Genomic DNA, 23,843 nt, shown 5'->3' with positions numbered 1-23,843 from the left:
AACAGACAGTGCTACTTTTCCATAAACTCTGCAATCAATTAATAGGGATATCTTCATGGGGGGGGGGGGGGGGGGGGTGAGGGGGGGGGAATTAATATATGTAAAATATTATAATGGCTGTAATATCCATTTTAATGATTAAACTGCATACCAATCGTTTTACAAACACAATTGTCATTTGATGTACGTTTAAATCTATCATATCAAAGATAATACAACAAGATGACATTCAGAAACCTCTTAACAAAATATACGGTATTGAGTAATATAGCTACAGTATAGAGTACACTATTTGTCACATTTCTCAGATACTCTGTCTGGGTAATGCTGAGACATTGAAATACAGCACTGACAGGACATCAGCTTCCCAATTAGAAAACAGTGTTATGTCTTACCATGTTTTTCCATTAGGACATATTTACTGCACATTCAAGAGGATTTAAAAACTGTAAACATTGGAAACATCGTACAACAAGTACAAAAGCAAATACGGCAAGGGCAAGATGTGGCAAGAAAACATTGATACACCAGAAGCTGGACAGCTTACTCCTCTTCCATAGACTTCTCAATCTCCTTCAGTCTGCGAACAAACTCCTGAGCCTCCTTGTCTCCTGTCCGTGCATCCAGCATCCTCATGATTGGCTTCTCTGGAGGGTGAGAGCAAACAGACATGTAGGAGCTCCCAAAGCCTGACACAATTATCTTTCGATTGAATGGCTGGCCAAGTTAAATTCCAAAAGTAATTGGAAACCCTTGCACAACTTGAACCCCCTCCTCTCCTAAGGGACCCCTATCCCTTTCAGTGTGAAGTCAGTGTGATGGAGGAGCAGGGCTGCATACCGCTGGGTTTGTTGCGAGACAAGTGCAAGATGGAGGGCTGGACGTTCTTGCCAGATGCTGAGGCATTAGGTCTCCCCGGCCAACAGTAGTCACTTAGGGGGGCCACAGCTTCACCAGCAAAGTCATTGGTGGACAACCAATCATAGTCCATCACAGTGAAGATCAAACATGCAAACCTGTGTCTGTACTGCTCAGGACTGACATGGCTGGAACACAGGGGGGTGGAACGACAGTAAAAAACAGAACGGTCAACCTCCAAACCTGGTCAAAACGGTATGTGTGTGTGTGTTTGCCAGGTTTGACACTCACAAGTAAAATATCTCATCAAATACTGGATGGAGGGTCTTGAGCTTGACTTGGGTGCGCTGACTCTTGGCCATAGGAAAGAGGTGATGGGGACACAGTTCCATGATGACAAAGGGATCACTTAGCCCTAAGCAGAAACCAGACAGACGGGAGACGGGCGAGTGAAAATTTTGAATATTCCTGGTGAATGAGCTGCTGCATGTCAATGTCACTGTGATATTTACCGTTGGCATCCAGGGCAATGAGGTCAGCTGCATGCAAAATTTCCACAGTCAGTCTCTGTTCAGGAGCATCGTAGTAACACTTTACACTGATACGGCCAAAACGGGTGTGCTTAAGTGTTCTCTGGAAAGAAGATCCATAAAATCAAGTATATTCTATAAGTCTGCTTAACAAACATCTGGGAGGAAAAATGACAAGATTAGATTTGTCCTGATTGCAGCCCCACACGCCTCAGTCAAACAAAACCCCATAAGCTGTCTTTGATGCAGATGAAAATTTGCAAATTTCATTTCAGTAAATGTTGCCTCTAATCAACACTCCCCTACACCTGGGGGTTTGGAAACAAAGCAGCCACCCCCGTGTGCTGCCAAGTACCTGCTGGGAGATCTTCTCCAGGAAGTACTGCTCGATCAGCTCGAAGGAGGAGCATTTATTCAGCCTCAGCTCCTCATCCAGAGCCTGGAGCAGCAGGAGGGAGGAGGGGAATGAAAAGAGAGAATAGAGAAGAGGTGTCAAGTCAGCTTGACAGGCACCCCCCCCCCCCCCCCCCCCCCCCCCCCACACACACACACACACACACACTGAAAAATGCCCTCAGTCGTAGCAAAGACTGATTGAATGGCTGGGGCTCCTACCTTGTAGTCTCCACTCTTCATATCCTCCAACGCCAGTCCCTCTCCTTCGGCGTGAAAGAACTGCACCAGGGCCTGGAGGTAGGGAACATTGAGGGAGAGGAGAGGATTTCAGAGCGGTGGATTAGCATGGCGAAATTGGCGGTTTTGTCATCTAGTCAGAGCATACGTCTGAGGATATCAGCAACTCTGTGTGTGTTCTCGCTAACAGCGTGAAACCCCTGGCAGGCAACGGCGACATCCGTGGGCCACACATCATGCTCTGCCCACGCGCTTAGCATTTCATGACTTTTCATGCAAATCTGTCATATGTCCCTCGCCAGCTCAGTGCCATTTGAATACAGGAACTCTCACATTGTCATGCTACAGGGAACTCCCCTCAGCACCGAGCAGCTGCCAATATACCTCATGAATAATATTCATGAGGTTTATGGGAGGTGATGAATGGCAAGAACATCACGGCAACAACAGCAGGGATACCATAGCTAATGATGATGGGAATGATGGGAACGATGATGGACGGGACCACGGTTGTTCCGAGTCTCTGACTGGGCCTCGGCTGGACCTTGGAGGGGGAGGGGGGGGGGGGGGGGGGGGAAGCTGGAGGCAGATGGTCTGTGGTCCACAGGAACACTGACCTCCACAGTGTACTGAAAGCGGTTGTAGAACTCCACCTGGACTCCCCGGTTCTCAGCGATGGTGTCTAGGATCATCCTGAGGAGCAGCTCCCACATGCTGTGGAGAACTCTGGAACACAGACGGCTTGGTCAGACAGCGAAAGCCCCGGACCCTTTGCGCCCTCCTTCACGGGCCCCATCGCTATCCTTAGCAGAGAACAGACAGGAACACTCCCACACACTAATGTTGAACAGACCCATACACCAGACTACAAACAGCTATTTATTTATAGTTGTTGTATGCTCATGTGTGGCAAAATGAGTAGTTAATGATCGCTGCGATGGCTTAGGTGTCAGTAGGCATGCTATTATGGCACACTGATTATGCATAGTAAAGTGTGGAACAATAAAGGCAATTACCTTGTCAGATTCTCCTTCAGCAGGGACTCACTGAGGATGACCAGAGTGTCGTGCAAGTACTTCATGAGGGGGGACACAGCCTGCATGGATCAAACTCACATTACCAGTCTTGGACAGGGTACTACACCAATGTATGGACTACATAACAGATACTGCAAGGCAGTGTTGGGTCTTACGTCATCATTGTTGATGGAGTCAGGGGAGAGGCTGATGTGCTGAATGTACCTCCTCAACTCTGAAAGCATCTATACAACGCGCACACACACTAGTTGTCTTTAAGAATCTACGGAATGACATTTGCCAACAGTCTATTCTTATGCTGCCTTCACGTGCTAGTCGGAAGATCCCATTTCCCACTTGTTAAATCGAGATTAAAAGGACGTCAAAGTACTTGACATTCAAGTGCTTTTGTTTTCGGAGGAATATAAAAAATGGCGTACACAATTTCATATTGTGGAAATCCTTTTGAGTCCATTATGCACCTGCTGAAGGAGGAAATTGATGCAATAAATGGTTACAAGTTAAAGGTCCCATGACATGCTGTTTTTGGATGCTTTTATATAGGCCTTAGTGGTCCCCTAATAGTGTATTTGAAGTCTCTTTCCCAAAATTCAGCCTTGGTGCAGAATTACAGCCACTACGAGCAGACCCACATTGAGCTTTCCTTAGGACGTGCCATTTCTGTGACTAACTTTAAATGCTATGAGGAGGAGAGAGGCGAGGCTAACTGCCATGCTTTGGTCATTTGCAAGCCATGTTGTCTCTCGAGGAAAATACATTATCGCATTCGTAGGTTGTAGTTCATTTTCTCATTGGTGGGCCAAATTCTCTGGGTGGGCAAAGCAGAGAAAGGGGAGGTAACATGTTGTCATAAGAGGAAAGGTTCCAGATCGGAGCTTTTGAGCTTTCGTTTTCTCAAAGGCGGAGAAGAATAACCAGGGCTTGGTTTACATCTATCAAAATGTCTAGCCACTGGGGGACCAAAGGCAGGCTATGAGAACTCATATTAATGTTAAATAACTTCCTAAAGTGAGATTTTCATGTCATGGGACCTTTAAGTGTACATAGATTACAGATTAAAGTACACAAACAGCTAACAATAGTTGCACTGTTAAAAATAGTCTAAAGAATTACATACATTACTGAATCTGTCCTCTTCTCCTCCATGTTGAAAGGTAATCCATCTCGGAAAATTCCCCACTGGTAATCCCGATTTTAGGGGGTATTACATGTGTAACCTCCCAGTCGGAAACTTGTATTTACCATAATTCCGACAGCATGTGAAGGCAGCACAAAACCATACTGACTCACTCCTCATTCAGCTGCCTGATAATAATCATCCTGGTTCCTGACAGCTTTATAAAAACAGAAAGACCAGTGGAACCTTGTCAGTGAGCAGGGTGATGAGGCGCTTGGCCTCTCTCTGCAGGTCTAGGTCTGCGTTGTACAGCTGCCCGTTGAGGGCCTTGTTGACCTGCTCCTTGCCTTCCGCTCCACAAGACTCCTCCATGGCCTGTTCCAACCCGGGCCAGTCCAGGTCCCGGGGCAGGCCCCCCAGGAACACACGCACGTGTTCGGTGTTGTTCAGTGCAATGCACAGCTAGCCAGGATAGCCAGGGAGCAGAACAGGAGGAAGAGACAGACACGGAAAAGTTGCACAGAAGGGTGAAGAAACAAAGGAGGAAGAGTGGCAGGGCTAAAAGAGGCAGGTGGAGGAGGGGATGAACAATTGGGAATGAGTATAGGTACGAGCAGGAACTAGAGCAAACACATACTGGAACTCTACAAGCCCCCTGCTGTCTTGTGTTTTGCCGAGGTGAGAACACTCATTGACATTCACTTCTTACGTCATTGCATAACGCCGCCCCCCCCTCCCCCCCCCCCCTCCCCCCTTCCTGTGTTCCCACAGGCGTTACCTGCACTGTTAGGCTCTTGTGGTCTTGGCCCAGCTGGCTGGTCTCAATCTTGTGCTTTATCATCTCAGAGTAACTCACGGCCTCACTGCAGAAATTCTGCGACACACAGAACCACACAAAATGTACGTGAGTGTGAAACCCTCAATTTTCCTCTTGATTTCTGCTCGGGTGTCTTTGATTGTAGTTTGCCACCTGTAGAGCTTTTCAACTTGAGAATGAGTGCTGTGTGTGTGTCTGGTTGTGAATAGAAGAGTGGCAGCGTTGGTTGCGCCACTCACATCCGTCAGGCGGGTGACGAAGATGAAGGCTCCTGCAGAGTCTGGCCAGGCCAGCTGGGACCAGAAGTCCTGCACCTGGCTGAAACATGCTGTGACGTCCACCGCTGAGGAGCTATGTTTGGTCTGCTGCACTGGCTCCAGCTGTTCAGTCCACACAAACACACCCATCAATATATCATACACATGTAAATAAATAGATGCACACACAATTAAACAAGCTAAAGTACTTATAAATTAATGAAGGCTGTATGAATATCACTGATATTCTGGTAAGTTCAAAATCAATATGTAATGATGGAGGGAAATTGGTATTGTATGTTCAGTAAGAGTCATGCTATAAGAGGGTCCTTCTCTTACCTGGTCCATTTCCACTGCCTTACGAATCCTGTCACAGGATCTCTCATGGACTATCTGCAGCCACTTGTGTATAGAGGACTTGAACCAGTTGTGAAAGCCAGTCAAAGCTAGCATTTTAGCATCCCTGCGATGAGAATATGCATCATGTACCAAGTAAACCAAGTATGTACACAAGGATTCTGTGTGTGTGTGTGTGTCTGTTTTATAATGGGATTTTAGGGCAATGACCAGCCAATGATTATCTTGAGAACTGGGCACTGCAAAGTTGCAATTTTGCAGGTGTCCGTTTCAGAACCCAAAGACGTGTGGTGCCGTGTTTGACATTGTTTGGATAAGCGCTTCAAGATCCCGCCAGTTTCGCAATTGATCCCTTTCAGCCATGTTGAGCTAGCACTGTACATAGAATTTAGCTGCACTTTAGGCTACACAGCGTTTAGCTGAGCTCTACTAAGCGCTTGAACAACTGAAATTTGAAATGCTGTGTATTGCTCTGATGTGAAAATTAAAGTCCTATAACGTGCATCACTTTCTGTGACAAACTTATTAAAGACAAGTGGACTCTGAGAAATATTGTGAATGCCAATACGGCCAGGTGAGCATGTTTTTTATTATGGACTAAATGCTGGCTAGCTAAGAGAAACACAACACTTAAAAGTGGATACTTTATTTCAGTATAGCTGGAAGGTTATAAACTACAATTGTGCTGTGTATACACGTCACTAGGGTTTAGCCTAAGACAGGGAATTGACTTATATTGCTTTAGGCATCATCAACAGAATACTTAGTTGCTGAACAAACTTTCAATTGCCAATACACAAATCCGTTTTGGGGGTATACTGTCATTTAGAATCTAATTTTCATATCACTTTTACAACGCAGATGCGGCCAGGTGAGCAGTGCTGTGCAGGCATAACATTGAATCCAGCTTCTTTCAAAGGGTTTTCTTTATGGATGAAATGCTAACTAGCTAACAGAAAGAACACTATTTTAGTATAGATCAGTGAATTGTATTACATTAATTAATGCATTTACTGATGCAAAAACTCTGCCTGTCTACATTTGCACATTGCAAATGTGCAAAAACTCAATTATATTTACACCAAATCAATTAACCAACATTATAAAATCACCAGCTGCATCACAGGCATGGACACTGCATAATCTATAATGTGTGTGTGTGTATGTGAGACTGAATCAACTAAGTGGCATCACCGGCTGCATCACAGGCACTGCATGAGGTCGCAACGGGTATAGGACAAGAACACTATGCCTACCACTTTTGCCTCCTCAATCGGTTTCTTGAGGCATGGATATAGCAAGCTGCAAATGGGCATACAACAGAAACTATGTTCTTACGAATTTAGCTTCCTCGGTTGATTGTTGGTTTTGATTGTTTATGTCAGTGTGAAACAGAAAATACTATACTATTTTACAGCACTGCATAGCACAAAGGAAAATAATACAAATGTTAGAAAATCCCCTTAAGGCATAACTTCAACACTGTATGGTGAATTTGGCCTATAATTATGGTTGGCTCAACCATTGTGCATGTAATGTTTTATGAAATGAACTAAATATCTAGATTTGTGTAGGGGTAAAACAATTTAACAGAATAATATAATACATTTTGAACATGACATAAATTGTTAACATAGGAAACCCCAAACAATTGTAGGCTACATAATCATTTGGATGAATGTACCAAAGCATTAGCAATTTGTTTAAAAGAATGAGAAATTGCTTTTATGATGTGCATAAGTGACTAGATGATGTGGAGGCTGAATATGTATTTTTGAGAATTACAATTGTGAATCAGAAATACCGTCACACAAACACAGATTCCTGGAACTATTGACCGATAGTGAATAGTGCCTGTGTGGAAGTTGCTGACACACACACACACACACACACACACACACACACACACACACACACAGATTCCTGGAATTATAGATGAGTAGTGCAGTGCCCGTGATGCAACTGGTGATGACTCTCACCAACATCTTAAATCGCCAACGGAATCACAGGCACTGTGCACCAGTTTAACTAATCACCTAGTTGAGAAGGGAGGTTTTTGTGAAGAGGACTCAATCTATTTATATCTCTTTTAATTTGGAAAATGCTTGTGGTATGAAATTGAAAGCCAGTGAATACCCATACTAGAATCTAGGCAGTGACTCACTTGAGAGGTAGAAACTCCCTGAAGCGCTTCAATGTTTTCAAAGACATGTAGAGCTCAAAGAGGGTCTCGCCCATGCTCTGAGTCAGTCTGGTGCTTTCTTGTTCCAGAGTTCCACACACCCTCTCCATGGCAACGCTCACGTCATCTGCTACCTGGGTGAGCACAAAGATGGACAGAGTTCAAGGGTCAGGTGTTGTCCCTCGTGACAAAATTCTCAGGCAGAGGCCATATGGTCAAACAGCTACAGTATCTCTCACAACTAGTAAAAACTTACTAGTTTTTCCAACTGCCTGTATGAGATGCTGAAGAAATCTACTTTCACAGCACTGGGGATTCCAAGGAGAAAAGAAGAAACGTAAACCAGAAATGAGACTGAACTGACACAAACCAGAAATGAGACTTAACAACAGACACAGCTAATCCAAGTGATTTGGATCTGCCTGCAGGCTGAATGTGTGTACCTGTAGAAGAGCTTGTTGTAGACGTTCTGTCCACTCTGGGCGTCAACACACACAGCATCCACCACCTGGACCAGTCTCCTTAGCTGCTCCTCCAGGGCCTTGAGCCGGCAACAAGAACAGCCAAAAGAGATGTCACCGCCTTCACAGGCTACTTCAGTACATGGTGTACTGTATATGATGACGAGTCATGACGAGGGACTTGGGTGCCGGACGACTGACAGGAGACAGTCCAGTGAAGGAGGCCTTGAAGTCTTCAAGCCACACATCTGCAGTTGAATGAACATTTACTGAGGACTACTCACCCCTTTCTCTGGTTTGTACTGTGAGATGATGTTCTCATACCACTCCGCAGTTCCTTTCTGATGGCATGGAAACAGGGTAAAAGGCAACGTGCGTAGTAAAATGCCATCACCAATTTAATAAATCAGTGGTGTTTGTTTTAATGTTTTACCTTGACAACTGTGGCAATTTCCAAATGCAATTCATTTCGTAAAGGACAAACAGTCTTGAATGCCTGCATGGTCTGCATGTGTCCTATCCCCCTGCCATGAAAGAAATAATGACAAATCGCAAACAGGAATGTGTAATTAACAGGAAGACATACGAGTGTGTGCGCGCGTCTGTGCGTGCATGTGTACTTTGTGAGATTTCTCTAGAGGAGTCAATCTCTGGGCAGAGTCTGAAATCTTATTGGAAAGAACCCCACAGGATATCAATTCTTCCAATCTGGTCTTTGCAGTGTGGCACCCCATGAGGATGTTCATACAGAAAGGGCACAGCAACTTGAGATTTAGAAACACAGCTGCTTTTATTGGCAAAATGACCGCCAATCACGCGCAAATGACTCTTTGACTGGGTTCTATAGCTCTCCTAAACACTAGAACTGACTGAGGTACTGATTGACATGGCTGTAGACTGTATGTCTATGCAGATCAGCGGCCCAGTGGAGTGTTGAGCAGCATGCAGGAGAGAGGTGGCGGTAGTGAGTTTACCTCAGCATGAGTTCACAGCGTGTGATGGCGGATGGACTGGAATAGGGAAACACCTGACGCATGCTCTTCATCAGGCCCAGGCAATGCTCTATGTGGAGCCGGAAGCTGTCAGACAGCTGCCTCTCCTGAACACAATGCAGGCAACACATGACTCAGTCTCGCATGACCAAAACAAACTATAAAAAAAATCTATATTCCATATCTAGTTAGGGGTTTGAGACTGAATTCATGTGTTTTAATACATCCACTACTCCATGGAGATAATTACCATTTTTAAATGCGCTCAACCTGTAACAATGTAGAACACCTCATGGAATGAGACAGAGCCAAAAGGGGGACTGAGGGAGGACCTACCAGGTCTCCTCTGACCTCGGGGGGATCCCACTCTGCATCGATGGTTCTGAGGAGACGCAGCAGCAGGGTGTAGCAGACCCTCTGGGACCGGTGGTGGCTGCTGTAGCACTGCCAGCGGCTGCAGACGAGGGCAACATCAAACCAGGACCGTTACCTCTCGCCTCGTGTCAAGATCTTGTCATTACACGGTGCAAGGTATATGTTGAACTACACTTGAAACCGGTTGACTCACTATGTGAAACAATATGTAATAAGTCATATATGATTCATAATGAATGCTGGCTTGTTGGCAAGAAATGTTAGGTTTACTTAAAAAAGAGCTTCAACTAAAAACAGTGTTTACAGTATAAATAGCACCACAATATTTGAAGTACAGAATACAGCATGATCTATGAACTGACATGATGGCCTGTTGCAGGGGTGAGAGGTCAGTTTGAACTGCATGATGGGAGAGCACAGTCCATGCTGGTGGAGTCACTTGCCCGTTCCAATTGTAAGGCTCTTTCTGAAAATGAAAACAATATTACCTACCTACAGTATTATTGAATGACAATATACTGTGTATCCTATTCAATAAAATATAAATCAAATAGTTAAAAGTCATGTTTCACCTGAATGTGAGCATGTTCATACTCCAGTATCTGACTCAGCATTTTCTTGTGAATTAAAATATTAGAATCCCTCTTACTCAGTGTTGTGTCTCTCTGAGGAACATAAAAAAGGAGCTCCTTTAATAGTCTGTACTAGACCTTCAATTATTAGAGAGGTGTTGGAGTATGGCGAGTTTGGTGAATGTGGGGAGACATTCAAACCTGAGTTGTGAAGAGCTTCAGGATCAGGTAACATTCCCCCTGGACCTTGGAGGCACTAGATCTAGGCTCAAGTTTAAACCATTTATCATACCCCACAACAGGGATCTCCTGCATGGACAACAGGATAAGAAAATGACGTCAAAAGCCCCTGGAACCAACAAGGAAAGGTCAGGCCCAAAGTTATTGTATATTTAGATGACTCACATTTAGAGGAACGTTGATGCACCCCAAGAAGTCATCAGCATTTTCCTCGGACCCAGACGCTGCTGTTCCATTGGACCGAACAGATTTAGCAATCTGCTTGAAGTACCTGGTGAGATAATCAACGACAAACCACAGAAATACACGTCCAAGTGATCAGCACATCCTCTGTGTCTTGGTAATAAAGAACCTTTAACTTCCCTGTAATGCAACCACAGAGGGTCAGAACCTTCAAAGTGTATATGTGTATGTCTGTACTAAGTTTTGAATATTTTACCTGCCCATTCCTCGGAATCCACTGACTTCATTCAGTTTTTTGCAGGCTTCAGCCACCGAGACATCATCATCGTGATCCCTGTGGAAATTAAAGATCAAAGTTTATCAGAGATAGTCCTATGCCCAGCATTAGATCAGATCCGATCCAAGAGAGTGCCGTCAAAATATTCTAATATTAGTCTTCCTGTAGACCAGACTTCTGAGTGAACATACCATATGTCTAGATGCAGTAGATCGCTATGGACATCATCGATGTCGCTGTGAAGGACGAATGTAAAAAAACACAGAAAACACTCATGTCATCATGGTCATTCACAGTATTGGTGATAGAAAGCCTGTGAACAGTCACACTGAGTTGTGAATCACAGAACATCCTAAATGGGCAGATCATCAACTGTGGAGTTTTTCCTACAAGCACACCAAACCTCTCACAGACTGACGAGACGGAAGCAGTGCTTACAAGGCAAAGTGCTCATTCCAAACGGGGTTGAGGGTTTCAGGCTTGACCTCAGTGACCTGGATGCAGCGTGCAGCCAGTACTTCCTTCACACTGGAACGCTTCTCCAGTTTGTCCTTCCTCTTCCTGAAGCTAAACTTCCTCTCCTTTTTCTCCTCTGTCTCTCGTGGGCTCTGACCCAGCAGGATTCCCAGCATGCAATAGGGGTCGCTGTACCCTGCCCAGCCCCCCGGTGAACACACAAGAAAGGTTAATGTGCACTCCGAACCAGTGCTATTAGATAATGAGGTTCCACTCAATTGGGGTTCAGAAAGAGAAAGCAATCATCCAACAGTGTCTTTTAGACAATGCTCTGGGCAGTGGGATAACTTGAAAGCTTTATGAAAAGATGACAAGTCTAGAGCTTCAGTCAGTCCCTTTGAAGAACTTGAGTACACCAAGTCATGCAAGCCTTACTCCCTCCAAGAACAGACCAGGTTAATCTATCCTGTACTGCCACTCATTAATATGACCAAAGGCTTTCTAAATTCCTTACGTAAAGCATTTTTTTCGTGTTCACATTTACAGATTAATTTACAGAAAACATTCCTCTGATGAAAATGGGCAAAAGAATGAACCTCTTACCATTTGCATCTTTTGCCATTAGATTTTTTCCTTTCATGACAGAAACCCTCAGGGAGAAACTGGCTCTCTGTAAAATAAAGTGTACGCCCATGTAGTCAGACACCCATTAGTCAATAAACATTTATACCAAACCAGTAAGTGTGGAACGCACACTGAACCCTAGATTACGCTTCTTTTTATTGCACTTTCACTGTGGTATAGAAAGCAGGCATACATGCTGCAGGAGTCTGCCAAGGAAGTGTAATCGATGGCTGTTTTCTTTGTCAGATGCTTCATGCCTGGCATTGTGTACCAGAAAGGTGGAAAGAGACTGCTGTGCATGTGAAAGCTGAGATCCTTTTTTAAAAGGAGCGTTTAAATGGCACAATATCTTTCAGTCTTTTAAGAAGCCTTGCAGAAAGACCCCAGCATCTCTTTCAGACACTTGAAAGGTTTCTCATAGTTGGATGGACGAAAGGGACTCCTGCCTGTTCAGGTACTAGCTGTTAAATCTTTCCATTAGATCTCACCAGGCCCTTATTTATTGAACGTTCCTTGTAGGGGGAAGAGGAAAATGTCTAAACACAATGACTAGCGGCCACATCGTTTTGACACAGCACCCTTATAGCGGTCGAGGATAGTTGCTTGGGTGTGAGAAAATATGTAAGCAACAAGAATCGAGCAAAGGACATGGAGAAAAAGTAACAAAGCATCTCACCTTGGATTCTTGGACTCTCTGCAGAGTAATGTCATGCTCCTCCTGACCCAGATCAAACACCTGACAGAGAGGGGCGGAGAAGGAAAGGTCACACTGTGCCACAGAGGCTCATGCGTCTGTGAGCATATTAGCGATAGACACGCAGGGCAGGTCATGGAGTTTGTACAGCTCATAGTGAGAATGTCTATACTGTTTGGCTCTGCCACTAACTAGCCCTGAAATAAAGCAGAACAAGATGGCTGTACAGATCCCATCTCATCCCCCTCATAGAACTTTAAAGAGAGTCATGTCAGCTACCACACTGTTGAGAGCCACAAGCCGGGCACAACAAGATGTGCCAGCGTTAGAGTGACAGTGTCTGACTTGTTATATCACAGCTAAACATCGATACTTGGTAGGCACGGACTTTGATGTTTAATCAGATCTGAGGCAAGCACATCTGCACTAATGTTTAATCAGATCTGAGGCAAGCACATCTGCACTAACTTATAGAGACATCCTATTACAAAAACTAGTGGTCAGCCTTAAATTGGGAATTTTCCCGGTTTATGATTGAAATTTATGATACATTTGACTATGATAATTTGGAACACTCAGTTTATAATGCCTCGTCATTTTAAACCCTTGTTTTGTCTCTGTTTCAGACATGATGACAATCCCTGATGTGCATGGTTACCTTTAGCAAGTAGCTGAAGATCTCTCCTTCTCCGGCGACATATTCCGGTGAAGGCACTCCGACCCTGTTCACCACTGTGTACACCGCCTCCTCATACAAGAGGTCCAGCTGAGGAAAACCATACCCAAACACATGATTAGATACAGCCTCATGCAATTTTATCAGCAGCACCATCATTAAATCCAGGTCATTGGAGAAAAAAAACTATTGTATCTTTGTCGTCAATGGTAATGGGACTATGATCTGTTTCATAAACATTAAAAAAATCTGTATTCGCTTTCATTTTATGGTGCTCTACCAGTAATTTGAGCATAGCCAGGTCAGAACCCCAACCCACTCACCTCCCTCCTGGTGGCTCTGTCTGGTACAAAGGCCTGCTCAATGTGTTCGGGGGGTGGGGCTGCAGTGCTGCTCCCTCCCTGGCACTGTGGGGACAGAACTCAGGGCTCACAAACTTCAGAAGCAAAAATCTAAAATCACCATGACAGCCTGAATACGGTCACGGCGTTAGGGGAAGTCACAGTCAGACATAAGACATTGTGTCTTTCAGTCCCGGTACACACAGCATAACTCAAAAGACAATAGGTATCACATAGATGTATGTTTTGGCCTGTTCTTCACCACTTTAATACCACAAGCCTATAGGAATCAAGTGCTCTCAGCTAAACCTCTTAATAGGGCCCACTGAGTGTGAGTCCGCGTCGTCTGGCGTGGGCAGTGAGGAGGCTGGAGATAGCCACAGAGAGCAGCTTGTGACAGCTGAACTTCCAGCCTTTTGAGCATTCTACTCAACCTTGTCCTTCTGTCCACACACGTCATACTTGGCCTTCTGGCATGGGGGGGGGGATAATGTCTATCCATTATCATATTTCCACAGGAGAAGGAGAAGAACGTGAGAAGAGCCAGGAGAGGGTTTACCTCAGCATTGTGAGCATGCAGAATGTTCTCCTGCTTCTGGAGTATGTTGTTCATGCGCTCAAAGAACTCCTCCTTCCCTTCTGGAACCCTTGTAAACAAAAAGGAAAGAGACAAAAACATACTCTTGAGAGAAACATCATTGTGTTTCAGCTCTGATATATGGATTAGGTTCTGTCCATGTGCTTAGAACCTAGGCAAACATAACATGCTTTTTACAGACAAGTTCAAAAGGAGCATAGCCAATACACTCAGCACATGTATATCTTTTTGTAAAATGGACAGGGCTGTCAATCACAACCGGTGACAGATAATCATTCAATCACAACTACTCTATTGAGAGGGATATTTGAGAGGGAGTGAGTGGTAGTCGGTACTTCTATAGAACAGATGAACACTAGGTCAGCTGTCACATTACCTTTTTATCTGCAGAGGCCAAGGGAATAGTCTGCCAATAAAGTCTCTTTGTCTGTTTGCTTTGTTCTGACCTGTGTAAACAGCAGATAAACGCAGCAACCTGTGTTTTTGTCACGTATCAAAAAGAACCATCATACTGAACTGTCTCACACCACTGCCTATCCTCTCTGGAGCTTTATTGTTCTGCAGTAATAATAATCTACACGATGGCTTCAAGTGGCCTCACACTATACTACGACCATGTTAATCTATTACCGCGATGAATAGAGATCCTAGGGAGATACAAAATACGTTTTTATTTTCTCTCTCTGTGCGGGTGAATCCTTGGACTTGTGCCACTTGCTAATTTCATAGCCCTAGTCACCATGGTGATAAAGTCACATTGAACGAGGGAGTCGTTGGAACAGCAAAACACCTTGGGAGACCGCCTCACCCACCCGTCCCCACCCATCCCCCCTCCTGCACAGAAAACTGTTCTGGCATGAGCAGAAGCAAAGGAAACATTGCCTGCCACCTCTGTCCCCTACCTAGCTTCCTCAAATCCCTTTTCCACCAACGCATTATGGATGCTGGTTCGGAGCCAGAGCTTAATCTCAAACCAGTTCTTCTCTTTAGACAGCCTAAGAACCGGCTCCGAACCAGGGAAAGTGGTTCTTAAGTAGCAACAACACATAGGTGGGCTAAAGTAGGAACCAAGTAAGAACCGCTTGCGTCAGGGGCGAGGGCGGGGTTACCGTGACAAACAGAATCCTTTGACCGCCATTGCTGTAAATTTTTACAATTCATATTTACATTTAGTCATTTAGCAGACACTCTTATCCAGAGCCACTTACAGTAAGTACAGGGACATTCTCCCCGAGGCAAGTAGGGTGGGGTGCCTTGCCCAAGGACACAACGTCATTTTTGCACGGCCGGGGATCGAACCAACATAGCCCGACTCCCTAACTGCTCAGCCATCTGACTCCATATTTCAGATAAACGGTACGTGTAAATCAGCATCTGAATTCAAACGTGATGAGAAAATGGCAGTGTAGTTGCTGAAAATGTGCTTATTTTATTGATGAAACGGCTAATTTCTAAAGTTGCTCTGACTTTTTGATAACCTACCGCAGCTAGCATCGGTGCAGACGCTCGTTGCTGCATTTTATCATAATCTTATAAATGACACACATTTTAAGTTTGGTTTGAACGTTAGCCTATATTTAACACAAAAGTAATACACAAGCACTATAGAGCAAAAGTTTATAAAATGTTGCGCTGATAATGCCAGTGTTGTCTGCTAGTCCAGGGTATTGCACAATAGCCAAGAAAACACGCATCTCAACCTCGCGTTCTTCGGATTGCTAAACACTAACAGCCTTTAGACGAGCTCTGCTTTGTGTTTGGCGCTGCCAGGGTTGCCAGGTCTGTGCGACAAAACCAGCCCAATGGCCAATCAAAACCAGCCCAAAGGCCAATAAAACCAGCCCAATATCAGAACTCAAAATATGCCCCTGCCAAACCATAGACACTGATTTTAAAGTCCAACAGCATTGCCAAATGTATTGTAATATCTACAAAGAAACACCAAATGTTTAGTATGCCAGAATTAACCCTTGTGTTATCTTCGGGTCATTGTGACCCATCAGTCATTGTGACCCACCATCGTATAGCGACAACTTTACCGCATACAAAAACAAAGTGAAGCATTTTCTTTTAACCGTTGGGCTGTCTCAGACCCCCCACATTGCGAAGGTTAAAAGAAAAATATTTTTATTTGTTTTTGTATTGGGTAAAATTTGGTAAACACAACGATGGTTCGTTATGAACCTTTGGGTCATGTGACCCGAAGGCAGCACAAGGGTTAAAAGCAGTTTTCAGGAGGTTTTCTCAGGAGACAGAGCATTAGGCACGTGTGCACACGCACAGTGCGTGTGTTTATGAGGGTCCCATGTCAATGTGTGTACTTGCTGATCTGGAGTCAGTTGGGTAGGATTTGGGTATAAATAATTTCATTTAAAATATGGATTTTTATTTAAAGATATTCATGTAATTTGCATGCAAAATAGGTCTACCCAAACCAGCAGACAAAAAATTCAACCCGCGGCAACACTTCAAAAGTAACCCAATTCCACGGGAAAACCTCGGACCTGGCAACACTGGGCGCTGCTGCGCTAGCGTTGCTGGGAAAGATGAGGAAAAGATGACGTATACAGTGACGTAATGATGTGGCTCTGTGGTGGCTCCCTAGTCCGTGGAAAAGCAAACCAGTTCTTAGAAGGCTCGCAAATTGAACCAGCGCCGAACCGGCTCTAGCACCAGCTCCGAACTAGCTCCCGGTTCACTTTGGTGGAAAGTTTTCTTTACTTCTCTTTTCCAGCTCAGTCCCTGTCTCCTGGCCTGTCTCCATCCCCATCTGTCTCATTATGCTGATGGGCTGTCCCCATGGTCCAGTCATGCTTCGTTATTGCCTCCATCACATCCCAGCAGGCATGTGGCAGCCAACACACTGCTCACTGATCTCCCTATTGCCCATCTTCAGGGGTCAGGAGTAGATGGTACACCCTCAACATATTGATGGAGACAATGGTAATCATGCTGGCAAGTCTTCATCACAAGAATGCCATGACGCCTGACTGGTGACCATGTACTGTACACTGTGAAAAATAAATTGCCTTTATACATGTAATATCAAATCTTTTGGAAAATCTAATCAGACGGAAAAAGGAAAATGACTCATGTGAAGTAAATGTAGATTTGGCAGTCTAGGGACCCAGTCTGACATTACAAAGGAAGTTTACATGTTGACAGCAAGAAAGGCACAAGCTTTTACTTTGTTAATCCTGAGCAGACAGGATGTGTGGGGGAGTGCAGATAATAATTCATTCAGGTGTTGTAGATGTAAAATAAGCCTTCCGAAAATGCAGTTTTTTGGTCAATTTTTACCTACTTGAAGGTTTGAGAAATGAACATTGATTCCACATTCTCTCTATTACTCTCCCTCTCTCACATACACACAAAACCTAGACAACAGTCCCATTTGATGTTGCTAGGAAACAGGTTCTTCCCATACAGCCTTTTATTATTATTCCAATCTATTTTGATTATTCATTCAATGCCTTCACTTGCGGTTTCTGTCTAGAGACTAAATTAGGAGAGAATTGCACAAATAAAAACATACATTTCAAGTTCCTTGGACAATATTAGTTTTGCATTTCATAAGAAAATTGTTTATAATTGGCCAGGTCACATGGAACTTTCCTTTTGGGTATATAGGGCCATAAAATGACTGACAAATCTATTTATAGTAGCTATGCTCGAACAATTGAGTGAGTTTGGTTATCTTAGTTTTTCCTGTGCAGCAGGATTTGAACAGAATAAGACATTCTAATTACATACATTTCAATTAAAATATATGAACATTTGCAATTCGATTAGGTCGGTAAAGCAGTTATTGCTTAACATTTACAATTTATTGTACAGTGCATCTGGAAAGTATTCACAACGCTTAACTTAAAAAAAAAAAAATCTAAATTCAACACACAATAGCCCATAATGACAAAGTGAAAAGTTAGCTTCATATTCTTAATAGATTTGCAAAAATTAAGTACGGAGATATAAGTATTTAAAGACTTTGCTCAATACTTTGTTGAAGCAACTTTAGCAGCAATTACAGCCTCAAGTATTTTAGAGTATGACACCTATTGTTGGGCAGTTTCTCCCATTCTGCTTGGCAGGACCTCAAGCTCCAACAGGTTGGATGGGGAGCGTCGGTGCACAGCCACTTTCAGATCTCTCTAGAGATGTTCAATCGGGTTCAAGTCTGGGCCACTCAAGTACATTCAGTCGTCTCGAAGCCACTCCTTTGTCATCTTAGCTGTGTGCTTAGGGTCGTTGTCCTGTTGGAAGATTAACCTTTGCCCCAGTCTAGAGGTCTAGAGCGCTCTAGAGCAGCGCTTCATCAAGGATGTCTCTGTATATTGCTGCATTCATCTTTCCCTCGATCCTGACTAGTCTCCCATAGATTTGCAAATATTTCCAAAAACCTTTTTTCACATTATCATTATGGGGTATTGTGTGTAGAACTTTGAGGGGAAAAAATTGAATCCATTTTGGAATACGGCTGTAAAATCACGTGGAAAAAATTAAGCGCTGTGAATACTTTCCGGATGCACCGTACCTGACATCTGTGGCTCTTATATTTGCCAGTTTTTCCTCAGATCCTCAGAGCACTTGTTATCCGTTAATAATTTTTAGGATGCTGAATACATTCTTCACAGTCATCTTTGTCACTTGGACTGATACTAAGCAAGAACCGTTTCTTTCTGTAAATCCTTAATGACACATTTATTAAGTCAAGTACAGATTAATATTGATATTATTGCTTTAAAAAATCTTGTTTCTCTTATGATAACTTGCAATGCGAAGATTGTGTATATTAAAGTATATTTGAACATCTTATTAAAGTATGGATGACCTCATTTTAATTGATGTTGTTAGAGCATTTCAGTTGATTAAATGTCAGTTGATTTTATATTCAATTCACTATAATCATCATCTCGTCAACATTTGACAACATGTTTTTCAGAATTCTAATTATTTTAATAGTACACAATTCAAAAATGTGTAAATAATTAAGACCTTTGTCCAAGCATAAGGATAGCACTTTAAAAAGAGCAAGCCATTAGAGAATACAAACAGCCTATGGGGAAATTTCTGTCTATTGCATAATAATCTCCTGTCCACTGCTAATCTTTACATGGATCACTGGCTAATAGGTGTGCTGCGTCTATGCACAGACATAATACAATTTCACTGAGAAACCGTATGATTATGCATGTCCTGGCTCGGAATATTGCTGTTTACAACAATCTTTTCTTGACGTGACTGACGTCAGAGCTCTCACAAGACTTTAATCAGGGTTCTCTGCATCTTGGGTCAGCTATAGAGGGAGGGGCCCAGTCTTATTTCCATGCTGCTAATGAGAGGGGCCACAGGATCAGGGCCACTGTGTATGTGTCTACGGTTAACAAAGAAGAAAAACAGTCTCTCCGTTCTCTAATGATGAGAGCTCAGTCACCACTCATGGTCTTGGGGCTGCGCTCTGGGCTCAGTGGGGATGCATATCCATGGGGGCTGACAGAGGAAGACACGTCTGTCCTCCTGGACCTCCAGGAAGTGTGAGTGTGCGTTCATTAGAGCCATCACTGCGACACAGGACCAACTGTAATCAGTCTCATTGCACTCTATCATGTATGGGAGGCATCCTATTTCCAGGGATAGACTAAGTCTCTTACATCGAAAAGATCCTGATCGACTTTCTTTTTATATTCTATTTAGAATGTATTTGATTTAATGTGCTATATAACTCTTGTGCTGCCTTCGGGTCACATGACCCAAAGGTTCATAACGAACCATCGTTGTGTTTACCCAATTTTACCCAATATAAAAACAAATAAAAATAATTTTCTTTTAACCTTCGCAATGTGGGGGGTCTGAGACAGCCCAACGGTTAAAAGAAAATGCTTTACTTTGTTTTTGTATGCGGTAAAGTTGTCGCAATACGACGGTGGGTCAGAATGACCCGAAGATAACACAAGGGATAAACAATTGCTGATCCCAGTTCGAAGCCTATATACGGTGTTAAGACAATAATAACCAATGTTCTGGATTCATCGTCACATATGTTTTTCCCCTCTCAAATAAAGTGGGTACAGTCGTTAAAAATAAAACTGATTATACTTTCTGAGCAGATGTAACAAACTGACGTGTTTAGGTTGCTATAGAAACCTCAATGTTTGCATGGCCATTACTTTTGGATTTGACATCATATGAAGATAAATAAAAAGGAAGATGCACTGAAGTAGGCCTGGAGAAACAATTGATTTACTTGGGCCTTTGAATCAGGCACAGTCATCTTCCTGAGTATTTATAGGACTGAACATTTTCATGACTCATTGCATTCATCAATAATAAAAGAGAGAGGTATAATTTGCTTTGGTTTATGAGGAACATGTTTGGATCTATATAGCGCATGATAGAAACTCAACTCAAACAGGAAACGTAAGTTACAAGGTGCCAGGTCGATAAATTTGTTAGCCGATTGGTATGTTACCCAATCACCAAGTGTCTGACTGTGTATGTGGCTCTAAGAATTTAAGATGGCTGATCTGTCCTTGGGGAAGAATTTGTGCAAGGCATTCTCAAAACAGGTCCAATCTCTGAAGCAAAGGATGCCATCCCCATTAAAACACATTCAGAACAAAGTTTATGGTTCCTAGTACCAGCTGATTAGGACTGAGAAAAACAAGACATGAATTATTACACGGCTAGGCAGCCAATTTAAAAAGACTGTCATTGTCCCTTTTAGCTCCGCCGACAGCAAAAACAGGTGCCCATTAATGAGCCTAATACTAGGACTCATGGTAGAGATGAAGAAAGATAATCCACAGTTCCTACACATGATGTATTGTGTGGTATACACCTGACAAAGTTGAGTGTCAGGTGGGAGGAGCATGAGTTTCTTTCGGGCTCTGTGAGACTTACCCACGGGGTTGAGGGTCAGGGCGGTGAGACGGGGGACTGCTGACAGAGGTTGCAGGTTCCCTCCGTCCCCTCAGGGACTGGCTCCTCTGCACCTGCCTCATCACACTGCTCTTTAGGTCCAGCAGTGTCGTCATTCTGATTTCCTCTCTGCAGAAAAAAAGCACTCATGATCAGGAGACACCTGGCAACAAGGTCCTTGGACATGTGTTATATGGAAGACCACATCCTATATTAACTCATGTCTTCTACAGACATATAGGTATTTATCAATGTGTTTCTCATCCCCTGGCTTGATCTTAAGGGATATCTGCTTCAGGATATTTCTCTGCAAATGCACCAGGCTAATCAGTGAAATTAATAACCCCTCTGTTTCTTAATTCAATTACACCCAGAAGTAGTGCTATTTCTGGCTGGGGTTGACTGATATTGTATATTGGACCATTTATCTTCAACTTGCAAGGTAACCAGTATTTTGAGAGGCTCCATGGAAGAAAAAAAAAAGATTTTCATAAGGAGCATTCAGAAGTGCCCTTCTCTCTCTCCATACACTCACACAATGTACCAAACAATTACAAGCATCTAACTCATTTCTTGACCTTGCGCTTCACATCCAATTGAGTTTAACTGTGATATAAGAGACTCAAGAAAGAACTCTGTCAGTTCAACCTCAGTGAGTAATTTCTGAACATCCCCCAGCTTGAATTCCTGACACGAGTAGAGGCTGTCACAAGACAGAAGCAGAGAAAAGCTCAAATAAATAAATAAATATGCACAAAACACAACAAAAGGGACAAGAGAATGGATTTGATGGAGAAGTTGTTTTAGAAGACTGACAGACAAGTCTTTTCATCCATTGACAGCGTGTCTGTCTTTTGTCACATCTCTCTTTGAGGATGGGAAGAGGAACGGTACACTGGCTTTGACACAGCAGATGCCGTTCAGCTACAAATAAAAGAAAAGCATACAAAATCTGCATACTGGGAATCCGACATTGAGCTTGTAGTGTTAATTGGAGCACAACTTTCCATGCAAGAATATGACCTTTTCTGAGGTAGAAGTTAGTGTAGAATGTGCGTGAATCCAATGAACGTAATTAGCATAATCTTCCCACATGATTAGAGGATCTGTTTCCGTCTCACGGCATCACACACATTCAACTTACCGACGGCACATCTAGTAGTGTAAAGAAAAGTCTCAGTTTTGGGTCTGATCATGCATTTATGTTTGCTGCATACAGGTATATCCTTATGCTACTGTGAGGAAGGTTACTTTGAGTCATGACTATGACTGAGTCCCTGTTTGGGAATTCTATCGAACTGCTACTGTACCCGTGTATTTTGCAACTTTGACTGGGGACAGTTAACAGGGATTACAAAGCATCCGTTTCCCAGGTGAGCTCATTTCAATTAAAAATGACTCACTCCCAACTGGTCGTCACTGTCTCAGTCATCAACCCCTGGTGACAAAAGCAGACGTGCCACTGTACACAGGGGCACTGGCTGCCAAGGAAACACTGTCATAGCCAAGTGAATGCCTCTCTCTCTGTCGTCTCCATGGGTGCCTGAGCTTCTCCATGGAGGCCCATGCCTCTCTCCTGTGAAAGCCAGAGCCAGGCAGCCAAAGGCTCCTTACTGTAGGGATGAGGGGGTCTCTATGGTAACAGTGCAGGAAGAGTGGTAGTGAATCCAGGTACATTCTCCCAAGAACACTCTTGCTGTTATTATAGCAATCTTTTCCCCCCTTCACATTGACTCACAACAACAGTTTAGTATACAGCCCCAGTTGCTCAACTCAATATATAGGGTGACTTAAGTAGTGCATGACTGCTTTGTCAGAAATTCAGAACACCAGAATGGCATGAGGTCTCAATCTTGAGACGCCCTCATATCAAAACCAATTCTGTCAGGAGATAAAGCTAGATTTATGATTCATACTTGTCAGAATAGTTCCTCCCATCTGTGGAATCTTATTCTGCAGATTTATTTCATATACATTGATTAACCTACTGTTCTCCATGAAATGAAATCTTAGAAACATTTCTAATATCTCCATCAATGTCACCACAAAGTCTCAGCCACACCAAATAAGCCTTTCTTTTTCTTCTCAGACAGAATATGATATCAAAACATTTGTTTGCCATGTCTACAAGACTTCAACATGTATTAACTTTGTTCTTCAATATTCTTTTCAGAACCATAGTTTGGAGAAAGAAAAGTGTCCAGTGGCTTTCAATAACAACCTGATAATAAAATAATTGTAATTGAATAACATATTTTGACCTTCGGATGTATCATAATTCAATTCTACATAATCAGTTGTAGTGAAACAACACAAGGACATGATTGTGCGACTCCCTCCACTGGTGACTTATGAATGTCGATGAGCTATTTGTTTTGGTCTTCTTGATTAATCAATTGTTTGAGGCCATACGATTGATATCTGAAGAGTATTCTAACGCAAACCATATGTAAAGAAAATCATGGGGGGGAGGGGGGGAATGCTGTACCTTATTGATGTGACAAGGCCTGATTACCCAATTAATGTATGTCCATCACACACTGATGATCTGAAGGACAAGGCTTTGTGACTCTGAAGACAGACACTTCACACCAAGCCAATATGGACATTTCAGCTGACAAGAGAGGATCCCACAAAGAGGGAGAACG

The 23,843-nt window shown here is 43.2% G+C and overlaps 1 protein-coding gene across 1 annotated transcript; it reads right to left on the bottom strand.

Moving 5' to 3' along the window:
* Window positions 1-543: 543 nt before the first annotated feature.
* Window positions 544-21,311, bottom strand: baiap3 (BAI1 associated protein 3). Its single transcript, XM_067233198.1, has 33 exons — window positions 21,178-21,311; window positions 14,239-14,326; window positions 13,662-13,745; window positions 13,321-13,428; window positions 12,645-12,704; window positions 11,948-12,014; window positions 11,327-11,540; window positions 11,080-11,124; window positions 10,868-10,945; window positions 10,594-10,699; window positions 10,390-10,497; window positions 10,189-10,281; window positions 9,979-10,082; window positions 9,578-9,695; window positions 9,224-9,348; window positions 8,683-8,773; window positions 8,534-8,590; window positions 8,232-8,329; window positions 8,045-8,096; window positions 7,771-7,922; window positions 5,589-5,712; window positions 5,232-5,372; window positions 4,954-5,049; window positions 4,422-4,637; window positions 3,214-3,282; window positions 3,038-3,117; window positions 2,639-2,747; window positions 2,004-2,075; window positions 1,744-1,827; window positions 1,371-1,491; window positions 1,150-1,273; window positions 841-1,046; window positions 544-647 (listed from the first exon to the last, which is right to left on the bottom strand). The coding sequence occupies exons 1-33, from the start codon at window positions 21,309-21,311 to the stop codon at window positions 544-546; spliced, it is 3,528 nt and encodes a 1,175-aa protein (XP_067089299.1).
* Window positions 21,312-23,843: the final 2,532 nt, after the last annotated feature.

The sequence above is a fragment of the Osmerus mordax genome, chromosome 3, assembly GCF_038355195.1.
Source record: "Osmerus mordax isolate fOsmMor3 chromosome 3, fOsmMor3.pri, whole genome shotgun sequence".
Taxonomy (NCBI): Eukaryota; Metazoa; Chordata; class Actinopteri; order Osmeriformes; family Osmeridae; genus Osmerus; species Osmerus mordax.
Note: the sequence above shows the minus strand (reverse complement) of the source record. Positions and strands in the feature narration are given on the sequence as shown.